The sequence below is a fragment of the Protopterus annectens genome, chromosome 2.part1, assembly GCF_019279795.1.
Source record: "Protopterus annectens isolate FY-2018-M chromosome 2.part1, PAN1.0, whole genome shotgun sequence".
NCBI lineage: Eukaryota > Metazoa > Chordata > Ceratodontiformes > Protopteridae > Protopterus > Protopterus annectens.
In genome coordinates this window covers 747,682,643-747,705,547 of record NC_056729.1, presented here as the reverse complement: position 1 = coordinate 747,705,547, position 22,905 = coordinate 747,682,643, and the positions used below count along the sequence as shown (strand labels likewise).

The window sequence follows — 22,905 nt, the reverse complement described above, 5'->3', positions numbered from 1 at the left end:
TGTTTGGTTTTTGAAGAGGACATGAAGTGATGCAGGAAGTGCTTCAGTAAAAATGAATTGCAAATGAAGTGCTTTTCTGCTAAAGTTGTTAAGTTATAAAAATGCTGCCTATTTCTCCTCCATCATGATCATCATTAATTTTATGTCATTATAGCAGCATTTTCTGGTGATCCAATGGCTACTCCTCCCTTCACCTTTCAAGAGGCAGCTAGTGACATTTTACAGCCTTTTGTGTAGGAACAGTACTAGGCAAGCAATCCTGGAAACAAAAAGTTGCCTGCCCTCAAAGTACTCAACTGAAAGGAATCTTGCTGTGACAGGGACAGGTACTGATATTGTATGACTTTCTTTATAGTGTCTTGGTACCTGTACTAAGCATAGTCCAAACTTACCCAAGGGTTTGGCAAGGCAGCTGAGTCTGGCTGATGTGGCACAACAGCAGCTCCACTTGTGTATCAGAACTGGTATTACCATTCTGCTGCCAGGTCTAATGTACAGGTGGGGCAGCATGACCATGAGACCGATAAGAGCTTCACCTGTAGGGAGGCATGTTCATTATACTTGCATTCTCCCCATCCAGAATGAGGGATGAGCTTGTGGCACCACTAAACCCTAAGAGGATTATATCTATTTTTGAAAACTGAGCGCTGCAAACCATCCCCACAAGAGTTTGAGGGATGGCTTCCCCTATACTAACCCATGCAGGTTCTAACTACTGAAGCCTGTAGTATTCTTCCACCTGTATATGGGACTCAGTACTGCAGGCATCCTTGTTTTCTATCTGGTACTTCCTGCAGTACATGATTCCATCTTCTGTCTTACCAATAATCCCATTTAGCTCAGTAAATATTTTTCATTACATCACTTACCTAGTTGAAGTATAATACAAATATACTTTACTGTATGCTGTCATTGCAGTAAATCACGTGCCTCAATTTTTCTTCCCAAGAGTGATGTTAAGTTGCCATTCTCGCCTTCTTTCTTGCTGGATGGGTTCGGAGCCGATCCTCTGCTCCGACTCTGCCTATACTATAGCTCGAGAGCTATTTTTACCAGCTCGAGGCAGCCCTATAACCCACAATACCATGCGCTAACTCCCCAGATCTCGTTTGCCCCTTCGCTGCGAGGTTGTCTTTTTTTTTTACCGGCTCAGGTCAGTAAGAGAATTCTTTCTATTAAACTATTTTTCAGGTAGTTTTTCCAGTTAGATACCCTTTGTTAGGTCCCTACTGATAGTCCTTTTCATTACAACCCTTATGTAGCCCTTCTTCCCTTATTTAGTTAATTCTTATCTTTGGGCCTACGAGCTTTACCTTAGTTTTTCCCCACCCCTTACAGTGTCTGTGTGTGGGTTTAGTCAGTTCCCTTAACTTTGTCTAGTTTTAAGTTGAGTGTGTGTGTGGACTGACTGTGTTTTGTGGTTGTTTTTCCTTGACTGTGTCTACTGTTGTTAGGACTATGTCCAAAGACACTAAGGTCTTGGGATTCAAGAAGTGTGACTCGTGCTGTCAGAAAATGTCTCTGACAGACAGTCACACTTCTTGTGTCTATTGCTTAGGGCCTTTACACCTGCAGGACTCTTGTTCCGTCTGTCACGGGTTTAGTTCAAGAGTCCTGCAGGAACGGCGTAATAAGCTCATCTTAAGGGGCTTGTTAAAGACCGATGACTCCCCGTCCAAGTCTGGCTCGGGGAAGTCTTCAAAAACCGCCAAACCCTCGGCTAAAGCTTCTGAGTCGAGGGCTGGCGTTATTGAGATGGCTCCGACATCGGTTCCAATCGGATCCGAGGCGGACAAAGTGGTATCCGCTCCAAAACCAGCATTGGAGCTGACCCCAGCGCGCAAGCGCTCTAGATCCCCCTCATTAGAATCCGTCCGATCGGCTCCGAGATCCCCTCTCCTATCGGAGCGGAGTCATAGGACTCACTCATCCAGGTCATCCAGGCTCTCCGACCACGACATTGAGAGGGTGGTCAGTAGGCTCATAAAATCTCAGGCACTAGCCCAAATGCTCCAGAGCCCATCTCACCAGACTGTGGCTCCTTCGGTACCGCTATTGATTCCTCCTCCGACTCACCTCTCGAGTTCGGAGCCGGAGTTTGTCGGAACCGTAACCTTGCCTACGTCGGAGCCGATACTCCCACCTTCGGCTCCGGTGTCGTTGGCTCCGACCTCTTCATTGGTTCCGTCCGGGGCGCCGGGACTCCATTGTTGGCTCCGAGGGGGCGAGTGGCATCGGACCCTTGTCCGATCCCGCTCTCCCTCTCGGAGCTTCGGCTCTGGTGAGTTCGGCCCCGACATCATTCTCGGAACCTTCTCTGTCGGTGCCAGGGGCGGTTCGGGTCTCTTCAGAGCCAGGACTACACTTGGTACCTGATAGGGGAGCCTTCGAGGTGATGAGGAGCGTGCTGGACCCAGTGTCCACTCCAAGGTTGAGTTCTGCAGCTCTTCCCTCTACAGTGCCTGTTATGGTCTCTGGCCATCCTCCTGCATCAGACAGCAGAGATCCAAAGAGTAGGGTACCAACTTCGGGTGTCTCCTCCTCTTCCGAGGCCTCCCCTGAAGCTTCAGGGGAACCCCCTAGGAAAAGAAAGTGCAAGAGGAAGCACATAGACTCCCCCGAGTCTGTCACGTCGGACACCGACTTGGATGAGTCGGAGCTCGGAGGGTTCCCCGAGATCCCCCTCTGAGGATGTCTCTTTTTCAGACATCCTAGAGGTCCTAAAACAGAGGGGAAATTGGTCCACTCTCAAACCCTCAGAGGACGAGTTGGTTTACCTTGACGCCTTTGGATCTCGCCCTTCCACCTCCTGGGTGTCTCCCCCTTTCGACCAACTAATGGAGGTAGTGGCTAGAAAGGCGTGGGCAGCTCCTGATTCAATGGAACCTACCCCTAGGAGGCCCTCAGAGGACAAATCCTTTCTCACCAAAGGTGTTTCAGTTGATGCTATGGTGGTAGCAGCAGCCACCAAGAAGGAATTGGCTGATCCTTCTGTACCTGTTCATCCTCCTAACAAAGAGTCCAGGACTATGGACGGGTACGGCAAGCGGACATTTGCTTCAGCGTCCTTTACTATGCGATCGCTGAACTATTTGTCATTTCACCCACCTTCAGAGAGACTTGCTCAAAGAACTGGGTGAAACTGTACAGGATCCTTCTGCTGCTGGGTATCAGGACAAGATGAACTCCCAGCTGGCCACCCTGAACTCCATTGTTAACTCCTCCATGCGGCTTATCTCCTACGCAGCCGATGGAGCAAGCAGGGCCGCAGGCACAGGTGTTGTGTTGAGACGTCACGCTTGGATGCAACTCTGTAACTTTGCCGATCCCTTCAAGGTGTCCTTCACCAACACCCCCTTTGATGGTTCAGAATTGTTTGGACCTCAGGTGAAGAATACCCTCACCTGATGCGAGCAAGATGGTAAGACTCTCTCTGCAGTGGGAGTCCATTTTTCCGCACCTTCTAGACCTTATCCTAAGGGAAAGAGGGGTGGAAAGATGTGGTTCCGCAAACCACACGGAGTCGCGCCTGCCGCACGTGGTGAATTTCCCCCAAGAGGCAGAGGGGGGGAATAGTAATAGACGCCGCCCCAGGGGCAGTGGGGGTCCACAGAACCAGGGTTCCAGGGAATCTTTCCCTGACCAACCCTTTCAGCATCCCTGAGAAGCTGCCCGACTGTCCGCCTTCGGAGGCAGTCGGGGGAAGATTATCTCTGTACCCGGAAGCCTGGCAATCCCTCTCCCAAGACACATGGGTACAGAAGATCATATCCGAGGGTTACAAAATTCCCTTCACTTCCCCTCCGGTACAACCGCCAAGACCCCTACCAGACATACCACCCGCACAAAGGGGTCAGGCACAGCTAGAAATAAAAAAGCTATTCGAAAAAAGAGTCATCCAGGCAGTCCCAGCAGATCAGCTAGGATCCGGAATCTACTCCAGATTCTTTTTGGTACCAAAAAGGACTGGAGACTGGAGACCCATTTTGGACCTCAGCAGATTGAACAACTCTGTACAAAAGACAAAATTTCGGATGGTAACACTGCAGTCCATTCTACCCTTTTTGGGCAGAGACAACTGGATGTGCTCGTTAGACCTCCAGGACGCGTACTATCATATAAAGATACACAGGCGCTCCAGGAGGTTTCTCCGCTTCCGGCTGGGAGCCAGTCATTATCAATTCAGAACACTGCCCTTTGGTCTCACCACAGCCCCCCCGGGTGTTCACCAAATGCTTGGCAGTGGTCATGGCTCACCTGAGACAAAAAGGATTCCAGGTGTTTCCATATCTAGACGACTGGCTCATTTCCGCTACCACCAAGCAGCATCTTATAATGGCCAGGGATTACACTATTCAACTTTGCAACAATCTAGGTATTTCTATAAATTTTGCAAAATCCTCCTTGTCGCCTTGTCAATGTATAAACTTTATAGGTGCCGTATTAAACACCACAGAAATGTCTGCAACTTTACCACCTCAGAGAGTGACAGACATAAGGCGGAATGTTCAGTCCCTGTTTCAACCCAACAGAGTTCAAGTCAAGCTAGTATTGAAAGCATTAGGCCTCATGGCAGCGGCGATTCTTCTACTCCCATTAGCCCGCTTCCACATGAGGCTCCTCCAGTGGATGCTGTTTTCTCAGTGGTCCTTTCAACAGCTCCCAATGACTCACAACATCTTGACAACCCCATCATGCAAGAATCATCTCTCCTGGTGGATGGTTTCCCCTCAGCTTTTTCAGGGCAGACCCTTTGTTCTCCCCCCCCCCCCAGTTGCCACGGTGACAACGGATACCTCCCTGATTGGATGGGGGGGGGCATTATCAGGGCAGGATGGTCCAGGGCACATGGCAACAATTAGAACGCCACCTACACATAAATGTTCTGGAGATGAGGGCGGTGCTTTTGACGTTGCAAGCCCTTCAGAGCTCTCTTCCCACGGGGACTATAGCAATTCAAACGGACAATATGTCTGTGGTGTGGTACATAAACAAGCAGGGCGGAACAAAGTCCTACCCCCTATGTCGAGAAGCACTCAGACTTTGGCAATGGGCGATTTCCTCTCAACGGTTTCTGATAGCAACGCACATCCCCGGGAAGTCCAACGTCATAGCGGACAGATTGAGCAGAACTATCCTCATGCCTCACGAGTGGTCTCTAAATCAAGCGGTAGCAGACAAAATATTTCAGAAGTGGGGCCAGCCTTGCTGCGATCTTTTCACAACTCCTCAAAACAGCAAGTGCCTCGACTTCTTCACACTCTTTTTCTTCTACCAGGCCATCTCCCCAGAGATGCTCTTGTTCACAATTGGCCCCGGGGTCTTTTATATGCCTTTCCTCCCTTACCATTGATCCCGCAATTAATTCAGAAAGCAACCGCACTGAGATCCAAAATGATCCTCATTGCTCCGTTTTGGCCTCGACAAGTATGGTTTCCGTTCCTGCACAGTTACCTACTGGAACAGCCTTGGCATCTGGAATCCCTTCCGGATCTGTTAACCCATCTCACGGGAAAGCTGCATCAGTCTCTTCATTCCCTCAACCTCACAGCTTAGTTGCTCCACTTCCAGCCATAGCCAGGTTTCCCCTTATTTCTCCTCCTGTTCGTGATATCATTCTGGCTTCCCATAAGTCCAATACTAGGAAGATGTATGCGAGTAAATGGAAGCGTTTTTCACTCTGGGCACAAGATAGTTCCTTAGATCCTTTCCATGCACCCATTCATAAGGTTCTAGATTTCCTGGCAGAACTTTTTCATTCAGGGTCATCGTCAGCCACTATCAGGGTACAATTAGCGGCCATTGCTAATTTTCATGTGGGGCTCTCAGAAGCAAATATTATGTCCCACAAACTCTGTAAAGCCTTTCTCAAGGGCATCTTTTTGCTTAGACCTCCAGTTAAGGATCCGCCCCCACAATGGGATTTGAGTTTAGTTTTAACCTCATTGATTCTGCCTCCTTTTGAACCTGCAGCTTCTTGCTCCCTCAAGCTTCTTTCTTGGAAAACTCTGTTTTTAGTAGCCATAACATCTGCCAGAAGGGTATCGGAACTTCAAGCCTTGTCTGTCCGTCCCCCTTATTTGGTCTTTCACAAAGACAGGGTAACTCTCAGAGCAAACCCTTCCTTCCTACCGAAAGTGTCCTCTGTAGCAAATCTAAACCACTCCATTGACTTGCCTGTCTTCTTCCCAGACTATTCCAACAGGGCTGAACAGAAATTACATTCATTGGATGTTCATCGCCAACTGCGGTATTATCTAGACAGGACAAAACAACTCAGAAGGTCAGACCAGCTCTTTCTCTCTTATGCTGCAGGAAAGAAAGGGCTTCCAGTATCAAAGGTTACTCTTTCCAGATGGTTGACATCTATTATTACCTTTGTCTATGAGTTGAGACACAGACAACTTCCGTCTAAGCCTAAGGCTCATTCAACCAGGGCACTATCAACATCAACGGCCTTTCAAGCAAGGTTACCTTTAGATGCTATATGTGCAGCAGCTACATGGGCTTCCAAACATACCTTTATTGCCCATTACAAACTTGATATAGCCTCCAGAAATAGAGCTGACTTTGGTTCTACTGTACTCAGGAGTCTGTTCCATTGAGCCACCCAGGACTAAGGTGCTAGGGACGCTGTCCCATCCAGCAAGAATGAAGGCGAGAATGACAAATTAACATTGAGAAGTTATGTTCTTACCATAACGTTCCATGTTAGTTGTCTTCTTCTCGCCTTCTTTCTTGCGTCCCTCCCTCCTGCCTCCTATCCTGGACAGACTTGAGGTCTCTGAGTCCTTCCATTTCTGGAGATACAACATGTTACAGTTTCCCCGTACCCTTAGTGTTACTAGCAGGGAGTCCGTACTTGCAAATGAGGATTATAATAATATATGTATACTATGTCTTAGCTTCCAAACGAGATCTGGGGAGTTAGCGCATGGTATTGTGGGTTATAGGGCTGCCTTGAGTCGGAGCTGAGGATCGGCTCCGAACCCATCCAGCAAGAAAGAAGACTAGAAGAAGACAACTAACATGGAACGTTATAGTAAGAACATAACTTCTTAATCATCCCATGGTAGACAATTTGTTACATTGGTATATATGTGCTATTATAAGCATTATATACTTTATTGTGAATCATATCCTGTTCCATTCTTCTTTTGTTACTTTTTTACCTGACTATAAATGCATTTAGTTATATCTTGATTTGTCTGATTGCCTGAGTGACTGACTCATTCACTTTGTGTTGAAATCTGCTGCTCAGTACAGAAAATATGTTTAGCCACTGCAAACTGTTTTATTCCATTGTTCCATCATCAAAGTCAGTGTCACATAGCTCAGACTACGGAAGTACATGTCAGCAGCTCGGCATACAGGAAATGCAAACTCAAGTTTACAAATCTTATTGTTCCATTGAAGAAACTAAAGTAAAACGACATATTTTAGAATCAAAGTCCAAGTTGCATGAATAGAGCACAACTAGTGCAAAACGAAATGGTCAACAAAGTACCTTTACAGTTGATCTTGAAGTCTGAGTAAGATTGAAGGTCTTTCAGTGTGACAGGAAGTGAGTCCCGTAGCTTGTGAGCCATATTAGAGAATGCATGACTTGTGCTGTGGAGTTTTATTTTTGAAGTTTGTAAGATAGGTTGAGACTCGGGTAAGTTTCTGTGTTGAATCGTGGTACCTGTTCTAAGATTGGGCATTTACATAGGTAGTATGCTTGTCTTCGGTACAGAAACTCAAAAGGTTGTGGGATCTATACCCATAGCAGGTGCTTGGATTAATTTCTCAATACTACCACAGCACTACATCATAAGGGGACTGCTGTATTCCTGAGTGTTCTGTCCTTCAGATGAGGCACTAAACCAAGGCCCATCTGCCTGAATTGGTGGTAGTTCAGGTGGATGAAAAGATCCCACGAGATATGTACACATCATACAAAATCCTTCACATATAGATTTATGCAAAATCACTATACTACCCAACCGTCCCCACCCAACCACTTTTTAATACAATCAGTGACATCCACAAAAAATATTTTTTATTAAACAAACCTATTTCATCTAGCCTTGCTTTTTACAATTCCCTTACAATCCAAAGACTTTCTTTTACATTAAACAGTTTCCTTCTTAACAATTTTTAATATTCATGTAAAGTAAAAAAGGTGAAGTTTCCCCTAGTCAGTATGAGTACCACCTTGGGTCTCCCCTGAAAAGAGTATACTGGCACTAATCCAGTCATAAAAAACATCAGATAAAAATAAAAAGTAAATGTAAAATTGTCTACCCATCCTGTCATCAAGAGTTGCCTTGAAGATAGCCAAAGTAGTACTTTGCTTGACCTGTAGTGCCAATGCATCCCATAAACTGGGAGTATGCTGAATCAGCAACCTATCCCTCTAGTGAGCCTCCCTCTAGTGAGCCTTGTTTATTTGGTGTGTACTTGGGTCCCTAGTGCTGATAATACCACTGCAGACAGAAATCTGAGCACGCTTATGTTGGTGCTGCTTTATGTAATTGAATGACTCACAGTTTCTCACATACAGTAGTTATAATCTTTCAGGCAGTGATTTTACTTCACACGGACACATCCAATGCTGACAGCTGCTACAGTCAAACATAAGCATAGCTCTTAGTTTGGCTTATAAACCTCATTTTAATTTGTATATGGTGTATTTGTACTGCCTTTCTCGTTTTGATGCGTGGGATACTAAAATGGCGAGCACATTTAACACCAGTAAACTAATCCAGCAATATGTTTAGAATGATAATTATGCATTTACTTGATAGTCATTACTGGGCTTTCATATGTTTTGTATTAAATGCACCCAAGTATGTCTTATGAAAATGATCACATGTAAAATTTATATATTCTTTTGTTTTTCTTGTTAGGTTCAAGGGCCAGGCTCCATGGTATAAAATAAACCTCGATATTTCACCACGTCAGCGCTGGCATCAGTTAATAAGCGATAAGAAAGCAGAGGTATGGTTCAACTTCAGTCACAATTCTCTTGATTAGGTTTACGAACATGGTGAGTGTTACTCAGGTTAAATACACAAGTCTTCATAAAGACTGGAAATCAGTCCTTTTAATTTAAGGTAGTACTATATAGCCTTCTGTTTTTCATCTGACCAAAAGCCTTCTGTTTTTTATCTGACCAAAGCATTGATTGTTACATTGTTACTCTTGCATTTCACACAAAATTATATGAATGTTAAACTTTGTACAGTGAATACAATTTGTAATTATTCCGCGTCAAAGGAACTAACAAAAGTTTGCACATTATATAAGACACAGTCAAGGCTGAAGAGGGTTTTCAGATCAGTTATTGTACTTGTTAAGAATAAATAATATAAAACAAAAATCTCCAGAAAAATTATTAAACCCAAACGAATTGATTTTGGATCAGTGCCGCCGTATACCTGAATGTTTGTTTTTTAAAGGAGGTTTCACTACATAATAACTAATAAAAACCAATTTTGATAGTAATTGTCAGCTTTATGTAGTTAAGCTCTTTCTAAATATTAAAGGACTGTCTTTGACTAGCTCTTGACATTGCTAGCTGAACGGGTATACCAAATCTGTACTACACAAAGCAAAATCCAACCCAGCTCACAGCATTTTTAAAAATTGTGTATCATGGTTTAGTATTGCATGATAGCAGTAGTCAACAAAGCGGATTAAAATTAAAAATTTTAGAGCAAATAAGTACATTAATCCCATTTACCAGTACAATAGACTCCCTCTTATCCGGCCTCCTCTTTAACCAGCCATCAAATTTCTGCTGTAGCTCTAGCAAAAGACAACAGAGAACAACACCACCTTCTCTGTGCTAAAGAATGACAGACATTTGAGTTTTAGACTTCATATTCAGTAGAAAAATGCATACTAACACAAATCCTGTTGTTCTAGCTGAACCTATAAATGCTATTTTGTATGCATTTTCTGATTAACCAGCCGTTCGTTTATCCAGCCTAAGGTCTGGTCCCAGCGAGATCGGATAAGAGGGAGTCTACTGTATTTTAAACTGTTATAATATTAAATGTGTGCATTTCATGTAGTTTTGTAGCCCACAATCTTTTCTGATCTATGAACTACAAACAAACTGCTTTAAAATTATTTATTCATTGAAAAAATCAGTCAACCATTTGACTAATGTTTAGAAATTGTTTTATGTTTGAATAAAATTAGTAGTAAAACACCATTGCACCATTGCAAACTTTTCGTAACAAAAACATGTATAGTTCAGTATAAATAAGCAATTTTTAGGCATAGACATTTAAAATGTATGTATGTGTGGGCATTCCAAAGTTCAAGTTAAATATATATGGACAAATTTCTGAGTGATTAGTTCAAACCTGTGCATATTCAAATGTTATACATGCGTCTGCCATCAGGCATATGAAGTAATAGAGTAGATTCATGCATTCTCACTATAGTAGAGGAGCCTCTTGTTAGCAAACACTGTTTTGCATCAGTATTCTTTATTGGCTAGGGCTAATTATGCACAGTGTACTACCATCTGGTGTAGGGCATTTGACAAAGACAGTAAAATGAACTTTTGAATGTTCTTACCAATTTAAACGATGCACTGTAGTTCTTGTTAAATATCTTTCTATCTGGCTAAGACAAAACAAACTAGATTTTAGTTCCCTGGGTAACATCTCAGTATTTGTAAGCCTTCATCTCAAGTAAAGTAGCTTTGCTAAAATACAAGCAGAACAAATGCAGAAAGGACTGTCAGCTAATGCTTTATTGGAAGCCTGGGCAAAAGGCTTCCAAAGTTAAGGCATCCTTATTGCAGCAGAAGTAGGTCTCTTATGAGACACTAGGGAGAAATGAAATCATAATCTCTCCCTCAATATCATTGCAGAAACTTCTGTGCCCTTGAAGATGGCAAATGAGTTTGTAGATAACTTTGCTTAGCAGGTCAGTCATCATCAGATGTGATTTGCACTCTTGTAAGAAAGTCTTCTGAAAACATTTTTTGGCTTTACTACTACAGACTTTCACTTTAGCAAGGTACTGGTATCAAATATCAATAAATAAGTAGAGAAACACCAAACCATGGTCAGCTGGAGGCTGGTGGTCTTTTCCTTAAACCCCCGTTAGATGTGGAGGTATGTAGCAAACACATTATCTTTAGAAAGATAATGTGCTTGCTGCAGTAACACATTATATATTAACATACTTTAGACCACAAATGGCCCCTGAGTGTTCTTTAAGCTGCAGCAGGTCTGGAGGCTCTCTGGTTAGAGCTCTGTAAGTATAATTAGTAGTAGAAGTGGGGCACTGCTGCAACCTCTAATACTTTCATTAAAAGGCAATTTGGATGAAAACCAGAAGTTATTGATCCAGACTGCTGACTTATTAATGCAAAAAGATTTGTTGAAAAATCTAAGTCCAGTGTGTAACAGTCTTACATGATGTGTGGATGGCTGTTGAAAATGATCTCTCTTGTACTTTTCTTTATAAAGAGAGAGGCTGCATAGCAGTACTGGCAATAAATTCAGTTTTCCTTCCAGCCCATAAAGAATTTGCCATTTATTAGAATTTAGTCTTACCGAGAGCATAGACTTGCATGTTGATGAGATGAAAAAATCACAAAGCAGCATAACAGTATTTCACTTTACACCAAAAACTAGAAGCACAGGCAACAAACTGCCACAACTTCTTGAATAATAAGTAACTTCCCACACATTTGAGTTAACTGAGGAATTTACATCTCTGGCTAGAATATTATCAGAGCAGGTAAACAATGCAAAAAAAAAGCTGGTGTTGGCATTCTATAACAAAACACTTTAGAACTCTCTCCTAATCCTCACAAAGTTCCTCAATTCATTAATGACAAAATCCTCATTATTTTCCTAAAATTCATTACACACAAAAACCTCTAAATTGTTGCACAGTGTAATTATCCAGTTTTCATCTTCATTGCTGAATACATCCTATCCAGGGGTTGCTACACACATGCCTCATGAGGCTGTCATCTTAGGTGACATGAACATTGATAGGAGCTGGTGATCCCAGGATGCCAGGCTCTACCCCAATATAAACTTGCATGGTTTCCTACAGCTAATTAGCTCCACAGTTGGGTATAACAAAAACAGCAATAAAGATTCTGGATTCTCATCTCCGACCACGTTAGCATCACTCACACTGCAACCCTCACACATACCTTGAACAACCATCCACCTACATATGCTATAGACCTTAAAACGACATCCCAAAAAACACCACTTTAACTTTTCCATCTAGCCACGTTCAGTAAAGACTTTATATTCTGTAACTCTACAACTGGAATATACTAAAAAGTCTGTCCCTGTAAGAAGCTACACTTCATTTTACTAACATTTTTATCATTAGTCGAAACAATCAAGAAGAAAAAAAAATACAACCAATCCTGCCCTTGACTAATATTACACACAACATCTGATGATAGGCCGAGACAAAGCATGGAAAGGTGGTACAAACATAAAACTGCTCAAAATCACAAATATTTTAGTGCTGAGAAACCTCACTAAATCCTGTTTTATCACTGGTAAGAAAACCATTGGAACTTGCATAAAACCCACCAAAAAGTCCAAAACTTTTCGGGACAAATGTAAGTGACCTACTACACCCTAGCAGAACATCCCAACAAAATCGATTTTCCACTGAATTAGCTCTAAGCACCACATGCAAATTTAACTCTCATTTTATAGAGATTGTGTACCTTCTGTTCCAAAGGAAACCAACACTCTCTTTCTTTACCTTTTGTAACCTTTTTTTAAACACCTTTATTAGATTACCACTTTGCATGTAAATGTAATGTACATCACTTATAGTTTATTTGCTACTATCATCAATCCAGCATTACAAACAATTGCAGAATTCATGCCTTCCCTTAAACCTCACTCCTGCTCCTGAATATTATTATGTATGTATTCTTCCCACAATTTCCATTTACTTCTATGTAGTTTACCCCTTCTCTTTTCTAAAGCTCCCTCTTTCAGTTCTTGTATTTAGTTTATAATATTCGATATGTTAAATACAGTCGGTGTAGACTTTGGTTTCCATTTTCTAGTAATTGCTTTATTTGACAGCCAACAGAATTAAATGTTATAAGGCCTTAGTATGTTTAGGCAGTTTATACCCTGTATCCCAGCACAAAAGAATCAATCTGAAGTAGGATTATTCATTTGTCAGCAACCTGTGGGTTACGGATCCGATATCGGATCCGAGCCGGCAACTTGTTTCAAGCTAATGGATCCGAGCTCCTAGCTCCTCCCTTCACCCATAATCCCCTGCTAACCCTCCATGACCTCAGATCTAGTTTGCCGCGCTTGTGATGGCTGGATCCTTTTTTGAGCTCTACAGATAAGTGGGAAAAAGTTAACTTTTTCTAAGTATTTTTCGTCAGAATTTCTTTTTTTAGTTTAAATTAATACTAGTAAAGTGTGTCTGAGTTAGGTTCCTTATTTTTTAATTAATACCCTCCCTTCGCTGGTCGCTAGTGTGTGAAAAAAAAAAAAAAAAAAAAAGGAATGGCTGAGGCCCCAAAAGCCATATTTTCTAAATGTACCGAGTGTGGCCATAAGCTCTCCCCGGCTGATGGCCACACTCGGTGCGTTCGGTGCCTTGGGGTTGAACACCTCACCTCGGGCTGTACTATCTGTGCAGCGTTCAACCCCAGGGCACTGAAAGAACGGAGGTCGAAGCTGGTCCTGGCGGGACTTCTACCCCCGGATTCAGCTTCGGCCTCCGCTACTTCTCCTGCTCCCGTGGCCCCATCACAGCCTGTGGTGGTTGCCACTCCTGCCCCCCTGCCTCCGACTGGGACTCAAACTCCCGCTAAAGTGTCGGAGGACAGGGAGGCCAGGAGGGAGAAACGGAGGGAGAAGCACCACAAGCAGCGGGCCGAGACCTCCGTTTCGGCCCCGCCAGCTAAGTGGGCTTCTCCCTCCACTGCTTCTAGGTCTCCTCCTCCTCGGCTCCGATCCCCTTCTTTCTCCCCGGGGCCCGAGGAGGAGGAGACCCGATCTCCGTTGAGGTCATCGAGGCGGCATTCCAGGCCTGCCTCGGTGGCCTCTTCGAGATCCACTTTCAGCTTATCAGATGCAGACTTGGACCGGATGATGCGAAGGTTCATCCAGGCCCAGCTGCAGATGGGAGTGCTCTTGCCTCCCCCCCCCTTAGAGGGGGGAGCTCGACACCTTTTTTCCACCCTATTGCTCCTTCTCCGACCCGCTACCCGGGTTCGGAGCGCTCTGAGCCGAGCAGCCTTGGAGCCGGGGGTGGGTCGGCGCCGACAGTACTTGGTACTTCGAATCCGACCCTACCCTCGAGCCTGTCGGATCCGACCTCTCGGAGCCGTGGTCTGAGCTTCGGATCCGGGGGATTCAGTGTGCCTTCGGCTCTGTCCAGGTCGGAGCACACTGGTCCCTTGGATCCGACTGTCTCGGCGCCGGCTCCGATCCCTTCATTGGATCTGAGTGGGAGCTGACTTTCGGATCCATTGGAGAGTGGCTCTCCCTCGGCATTCGATGTTGTGGAGAGGGCTCTGTTGAGAGCATCCGGACCCCCGGTCCTTGCATCGACTCCTCCCTGCACTCCCTCTCTGCTGGGCCAGGCTTCCATCACCCGGCCAAAGGGACAGCCTGCTTCGATGTCACAGATAGTTCCATTGGAACAAGATGTTGCTGGCGAGGCCTCCTCGGACAGCCCCCCCGAGGAAGCTCCCCGCAAGCATAAGTGCAAAAGGAGGCACGTGGACTCCCCTGAGTCCTTAACCGAGGACACGGACTTGGAGGAAGGGGAAGGCTCCCCAAGATCACCCCCTGAGGATGTCTCCTTTGGAGATATCATGGAGATGCTGAGAATCAGAGGTGGGTGGTCTGCCCCCAAGTCTTCCTCTGATGAGTCCGTGTTTCTGGAGGCATTTGAGGCAGGCCCGTCTACCTCCTGGGTGTCCCCTCCAGCCGACCCCCTGGTGGACCTCATTACCACCAGGGCATGGAAGGATCCGGACACCATGGAGCCAATACCGAAGCGACCGGATAGGATTCTTAGCCCCCCCCTCAGACCGGTCACATTGGAGTAAGGGCCCCCCTGTAGATGCCATGTTGACGGCAGGCCCGTCTACCTCCTGGGTGTCCCCTCCAGCCGACCCCCTGGTGGACCTCATTACCACCAGGGCATGGAAGGATCCGGACACCATGGAGCCAATACCGAAGCGACCGGATAGGATTCTTAGCCCCCCCCTCAGACCGGTCACATTGGAGTAAGGGCCCCCCTGTAGATGCCATGTTGACGGCGTCAGCCACAAAGAGGGAATTGGCTCAGGAGAGTCCCTCAGTCCGTCCACCGAGCAGCGAGTCCCGTTTGATGGATCGCTTAGGGAAGCGAGTCTTTAGTTCAGTGACCTTCTCAGTAAGGTCTCTGAACTATATGGCGCATGTCATCAGGATGCAGCAGGATCTTATCAAAGAATACGCTGCATCCCCCCTGAGTCCATGTCGGAGGAGGATAAACAATTGTACTCCACCCGAATGGCCACTCTGAGATCTATTTCAAACACCTCTATGCAGCTGTTGTCCCACGCCACAGAGGGAGCCGCTAGGGCTAGCGGAGCAGGCCTAGTCATGAGACGTCAGGCCTGGCTCCGTCATTGCGACTTTACGGAGCCCTTTAAAGCGTCCTTCGCGAACGCCCCCTTTGATGGTTCTGCCCTTTTTGGCAAAACAGTTCGCGAGACGCTTGTCCAGAGTGAGAAGGACGGGAAGACGTTGTCTGCAGTCGGAGTCCGCTTCTCTGCTCCCCAGCGGTCCTTTTCAAGGAACCAAAAGGGTCAGAAGAAGATGTGGTTCCGGAAATCACAACATTCCCAACCAGCTCCGGACAACCAGTCCTACTGTGGCAGAGGTGGACAGGGAGGACGTCGCCCCAGGGGCAGAGGGGCTCCGAGAAATTTTGGGTCCAGAGAACCTTTCTCTGAGCGGCCCGCACAGCAGCCCTGAGGGGTTGCCCGGCTGCTCCACTCTGGAGGCAGTCGGGGGCGTTTTTCGAAACATCTAGCGGCATGGGAGACCATCACAACAGACCGCTGGGTGCTTCGCATCATATCCAGAGGGTACAAAATACCAATTCTTCATGTCCCCCGATCCAAGAACCTCCCCGATGTACCACCCGATCACAGGGAGGCCGCAGCCGCAGAAGTACAGCAGCTGCTAAGAAAAAGAGCCATCCAGCCCGTCCCCCAAGACCAGCTCGGATTAGGGTTCTACTCCAGGTTCTTTTTTGGTGCCAAAAAAGACGGGGGATCTGAGACCCATCCTAGACCTTTCCCGCTTGCACCTGTCAGTAACCAAGGAAAAATTCCGAATGGTCACTCTTCAATCTATCCTCCCCCTTTTGAGGGAGAACGATTGGATGTGCTCTATAGACCTCAAGGATGCGTATTACGACATCTTAATGGACAAACGATCCAGGAGGTTCCTTCGCTTCCGGCTGGGAGCCAGTCACTACCAGTTCAGGGTCCTTCCCTTTGGCCTCACCACAGCCCCCAGGGTGTTCTCCAAAGTGTTAGCAGTGATTGCGGCCCACCTGAGACTCCAGGGAATTCCGTACCTGGACGACTGGCTCCTGACCGCACCAACAAGGCATCTACTTTGCTCGGCCAGAGACTTCTTTCTCCATCTAGCCCCACAACTAGGTATTACTATCAATGTCGGCAAATCTCTACTGGCTCCAACACAGATCATAGAATTCATAGGTGCCAGAATAGACACCAGAGATTTGCGAGCCTTCCTAACTACCGAGAGAATCAGAAATCTACAACTTCATGTGCCGGCTATTCTTCATTCAGAGGCTTCACCAGCGGAATTGATCCTGAGGGCACTAGGCTCCATGGCGGCAGCGATTACACTCCTTCCATGCATCCGTTTGAACATGCGAGTCCTGCAATGGACTCTGTTAGTGCAATGGTCCTTCCTATCCCTTCCTCTCCACCATCCCATTGCTATCAGCAAGGCTTGCAGAAGGGCGCTACTATGGTGGCTCCAAGCATCGAACTTCCATACGGGCCGTCCCTTCTGCACCTCTCCACCTATCGTTATGGTGACCACGGATGCTTCCCGCCTCGGGTGGGGGGGGCATTACTCAGGCAGGACAGTCCAAGGCACGTGGAATGATACAGAGACCTCCCTGCATATCAACGTTCTGGAGATGAGAGCGGTGCTGTTGGCGTTGCAAGCACTTCAGAGCTTCCTCCCTGCAGGAACAATTGCAATTCACTCGGACAACATGTCAGTGGTCTGGTATATCAACAAACCGGGGGGAACCAGATCTTTTCCTCTTTGCCGCGAAGCCATGAGAGTGTGGGAATGGGCGATCTCCACCAACCGCTTTCTGATTGCAACGCACATTCCGGGGAGGACTAACATCCTAGCGGACAAGCTCAGCCACACCCTTCTTACCCCTTACGAGTGGTCTCTCAATCCTCTAGTAGCGAAGCAGATATTCGCAACATGGGGGCAACCCTGCTGCGATCTTTTCGCATCTCCATCAAACGCCAAATGCGACAATTTCTTCGCTGTAATCCCCCCACCAGGGGAATCTCCAAGAGACGCTCTGGTGCATGCTTGGCCACCCGGTCTACTCTATGCCTATCCTCCTCTTCCAATGATGATACAACTCTTACAGAAAGCCTTGCGGTTGGGGAGCAAGATGATTCTCATTGCCCCATTCTGGCCTCGACAAATTTGGTTCCCTTACCTGTGGTCTCACCTTGTGAATCACCCTTGGATTCTAGATCCCATTCCGGATCTCATCTCCCATCCATTGGACTTGCCAACTCCAAACCTGGACAATCTGAAACTGACAGCTTGGTTGCTCCAGTTCCGCTCCTAGTTAGGACTCCCGGTATCTCTTCACCAGTGAAAGCCATCCTCGTGGCAGCGCATAAGCCCTCCACCAGGAAAGTGTATCACAGCAAATGGAAACGTTTTTCCATCTGGGTGGAGCGCCGCGATCTAGATCCCTTTATGGCTCCTCTTCCATCCATTTTAGACTTCCTAACTGAACTCTTTCAAGAAGGCGCTAGTTGTTCAACTGTCAAAGTGCAATTGGCAGCCATTTCTCATTATCATGTGGGACATGATACAGGGCCCTTGATGTCAGCCAAATTGTGTAAAACCTTTCTCAAGGGTACCTTTTTACTTAGACCTCCTGTAAAAGAAGCTGTACCCCCATGGGATCTTACTTTAGTTCTTCAAGCCTTGACTGCTCCACCCTTTGAACCCGCTGCTTCAGTGGATCTCAAATTCTTGTCATGGAAAACAGCATTCCTTGTAGCCATTACTTCAGCGAAAAGAGTGTCGGAACTTCAGGCTCTTTCTGTAAAGCCTCCATACCTGATTTTTCACACTGATAGAGTGTACCTCAGGATCAGTCCCTCCTTTCTTCCCAAGATAGCATCAGAAACCAACATAAACCAATCCATAAATTTACCAGTTTTCTTCCCTAAATATCAAAATAAGGGTGAATACAAGCTGAACTCATTGGATGTTCATAGGCAGCTTCGTTTTTATACTCATAGGACGGCTGGCCATAAACAATCTGACCAGCTGTTCGTTTCCTTTGCCAAATTTAACTTGGGGAAAGCTATCTCTAAAGTATCTTTATCTCGCTGGATTTCCCAATGTATCCTACTGGCTCATCAAGCCTCGGGTAGACCCGCACCAGAAGGAGTTCGTGCTCATTCCACTCGCTCCATTTCTACTTCTGCGGCTTTCAAGTCTAGAGTTCCTTTGGATGATATTTGTTCTGCAGCCACTTGGGCTTCATCTCATACCTTTATCAACCACTACAAGCTAGACTTGCTTTCTAGAGGGAGAGCATCCTTTGGCTCTGCGGTGCTTCGTAATATCCTTCCATGATGGCCACCCAGGGTGCAGGTAGCTGGGGACTCTGTCCCACAGGTTGCTGACAAATGAACAATCCTGCTTCAGATTTAGAAGTTATGTACTCACCATAACGTTCCATCTGAGTAGGTAGTTCATTTGTCTGCAACCATCCCCCCCTCCTTCCCCCTGACCTTCTTCAGATCTATTAGTTTTTAGATATCCTTTGTTGGATATATATTGAGAGGCAAACTCGATCTGAGGTCATGGAGGGTTAGCAGGGGATTATGGGTGAAGGGAGGAGCTAGGAGCTCGGATCCATTAGCTTGAAACAAGTTGCCGGCTCGGATCCGATATCGGATCCGTAACCCACAGGTTGCAGACAAATGAACTACCTACTCAGATGGAACGTTATGGTGAGTACATAACTTCTAATTTCCTTACTTACTGCCATTTGCCTACTCAATATTTCTGATAAAGTACTCTGTATGGAATTTTTAAAATCAACTCTTTGCACTTCCAAAACATATGTTCCTACTTACCTCTTTTTTTCTCCATTACACCTCCAACATTTGCTGTCTACCTGAGGAAAAATTCTTTGAAGTCTGCTTGGGGATATTAAAATACCAACACTCTTGATCCTGCTTCACCACTCATGACCAACAACCTTAGTCCAATCTTCATTCTAAATACTGTCTCAGTTTCTAATATCAGAAAAATATCCTCTTACACTCAAACCTACTATCATGGCAGCTGACAAACTACCAGTGGAATATTTTGAGGATCACTGCCAGTGCTGTCACCTACCCTGCATCTAACATCATTATCTGATCTATTCTGGAATCCCATGTTCATTCTGTCTTGAAAAAAATCTTACATTATTCCATTACACAAAGCAACTCTGTTGAATTGTCCAAATACTGACCTGTTCCTATAGTTCCTTCTTTCCCTGTCCAAAAGACTAGAAAAGTGCATCCATACACAAATGCTGAAGTTTTCCCAAGTCGGCATAACCTTAGATCTTCTGACAGTACAAGAAACAATCTCCTTAACTTTCTAAATACCATAAACCACAACAGAGACAAAGGCAAACTGGTCTTTCCTGTGTTCTTGGACCTTTCAGAGGCATCAGATGGCATCTTACAATATAAACTATCCAATGTATTATTTATTTATTTTACATTTGTTTACTGGGAAAGTCCAACTGGGATAAGATCCATTTTCAGCAAAGACCTGGGGAGAAAAGCTCCACATACAGGGATAATACAAAACTTGTACAAAAAATTATACAAAAAAATGTACAAGACTTACAGTACACCAGAAATTGCAATGTTAAGTTGTCAATCTCGCCTTCATTCTTGCTGGATGGGTTCGGAGCCGATCCTCGGCACCGACTCGGCCTTATACTAAAGCTCAAGAGCTATTTACCGGCTCGAGGCCCTCCCCCTATCCCACAATGCTAGGCATCAGATACCCAGATCTCGTTTGCCGCTTCAGCTACGAGGTTGCGATTTTACCGGCTCCAGGTTATATTACTCTTTTCTACTGTTTTATTCTATATATATATATATATATATATATATATATATATATATATATATATATATATATATATATATATATATCGTTTAGTTTTTTGTCTCTTAGTGTTTCCCTTCTAAACCCTTGAGAAACCCCCCTTTAAAAACTCTCTTTCTGTAGTTTTTCAGAGTCCCCCCTCCCCCCACCCGTTAGGGTAGCGTTGATATAATCAGTAGTGTTTTTTTTTATTACTTTCTACTACCTTTTTATAAATTTAGTAGTGTTATTATATTACTATTATATTGTTAGTTTTTTACTTGTGTGTGTGTGTGTGTGTGTGTGTGTGTGTGTGTGTGTGTGTGTGTATAGTGTTTAAAGCACTAGTTACCTGTTCCCTTGGTATCCTTTTTTCCTATTTTTCATTATGTCTAAGGATACTAAGGTCTCAGGTTTCAAGAAGTGTGACTCATGTTGTCAGATGATGTCTCTGACAGACGGTCACACTTCTTGTGTGTATTGTTTGGGCCCCCTACACCTGCAGGACTCTTGTGCGGTCTGTCATGCCTTCAGTCCGAGAGTCCTGCAGGAGCATAGGAACAAACTTATTTTGAGGGGCTTGCTTAAGCCTGAAGGGTCCCCGACTAAGCCCTCATCGGGTAAACCCTCCAAGCCCGCTAAGACGTCGGCTCCCTGTATGGAGCCGTCGCTGAGCGGAGCCTCTGCCTCCTTGTCGGTTCCGGCTGGAACCGACACTGAGACCTCAGTCGGCTCCGGCCTTAGTATCGGAGCCTTCTGTGAGCCGAAAACGCTCGAGGTCTCCTTCCTTGGAGTCCGTTCGTTCGACTCCGAGGTCTCCGTTACTACAGTCGGAGCGGAGCCATAGGTCCCACTCCTCTCGGTCCTTCAGGCTGTCCGATCACGACCTCGAGAGGGTGGTCAGTAGATTATTAAAGTCGCAGGCACTGGCCCAAATGTAGACTAGCCCTTCTCAACAGACTGCGGCTATCCCTGTATATCTTCATCAGTTCCTCCTCCGACTCTACCACTGTGCTCGGAGCTGGAGCTCGTTGGGGCTCGAATCGTCGGAGCCGATACCACACATTTCGGCTCCCTCGTCAGCTCCGATCTCTTCATTGGTTCCGTCCATGGAGGGATCCGGGCATCGAAACTCTCTCGTCGGCTCCGAGGGGGCGAGTGGTATCGGACCCTTGTCCGACCCTGTTCTCCCTCTCGGTGCCTTGGCGCAGGTGAGCTCTGCCCCGACATCGGCCTCGGAGCCGTCACTCTCGGTGCCGGGAGGGGTTCTCATCTCTTCGGAGCTTGGGACCTTCCTCTCTGCTTGATAGGGGCGCCTTCGAGGTCATGAGCGTTCTGACTCCTGGGTCGAATCCACAATCGGCCCCTTCGGCTCCTCCCCCCATGGTGCCTGCTTCGGTCTCTGTCCACCCTCCGGACCCCAAGCATGGAGAGCAAATGCTCCAGGTTGCCCCACTGGGGGTATCTTCCTCTTCCGAGGCCACCCCCGATCATTCGGAGGAGCCACCTCAGAAGAAAACATGTAAGAGGAAACATGCGGACTCCCCCGAGTCAGTCACGTCTGACACTGACTTGGAGGATTCGGAAGAGTCCCCAAGGTCCCCCTCTGAGGATGTCTCCTTTTCAGACATCCTGGAGATCCTTAAGCAGAGGGGGAATTGGACTGCCCTTAAACCTTCTGAGGACGAGTCTGTGTACCTGGACGCGTTTGGTTCTCACCCTTCCACCTCCTGGGTGTCTCCGCCTTTTGACCCGCTCATGGAAGTGGTTGCTTGGAAGGTGTGGACAGCCCCGGACTCGGTGGAACCAACTCCCGTAGGCCCACTAAATTTATTTACAGCCCCATCGGATAAACAGTTTCTAGCTAAGGGGGTCCCAGTTGATGCCATGGTGGTGGCAGCAGCCACTAAGAAGGAGTTGTCTGACCCTTCGGTGCCTGTACATCCTCCTAATAAAGAGTCTAGGTCAATGGACAGGTACGGGAAGCGGATGCTCTCTTCAGCGACCTTTGCTATGCGGTCGCTGAATTATCTGTGCCATTTCACCCGACTTCAGAGGGATCTTCTCAAGGAACTGGGTGATACCCTTCAGGATCCATCGGCTGCGGGGTCTCAGGATAAGGTTAACTCCCAGCTGGCGACCTTAACTTTCATAGTAAACTCCTCCATGTGGCTCATTTCTTATGCGGCCGATGGTGTGAGTAGGGCCGCAGGTACAGGCGTGGCTTTGAGAAGACCTGCCTGGATGCGGTTATGTAACTTTGCTGACCCCTTAAAGGCGTCCTTCACAAATACCCCCTTCGATGGTTCGGCTTTGTTTGGACCACAGGGGAAGGATATACATACCAGGTGTGAGCAGGAAGGCAAGACTCTCTCTGCCATGGGAGTCCGTTTTTCTACTCCCTCTAGACCATACCCTAAAGGTCAGAAGAGTGGAAAAATGTGGTTTTGCAAACCCCAGGGATTCG

The 22,905-nt window shown here is 46.2% G+C and overlaps 1 protein-coding gene across 2 annotated transcripts in view; it reads left to right on the top strand.

The window, feature by feature from the left end:
- Positions 1-22,905, top strand: part of ASAH1 (N-acylsphingosine amidohydrolase 1) — a 977,824-nt gene that overhangs the window by 225,200 nt on the left and 729,719 nt on the right. For both annotated transcript variants that reach the window (XM_044062468.1, XM_044062469.1), the window contains exon 3: positions 8,892-8,982. In XM_044062468.1, coding sequence (XP_043918403.1) covers positions 8,892-8,982 — 91 coding nt within the window. The remainder of the gene's footprint in view (positions 1-8,891; positions 8,983-22,905) is intronic.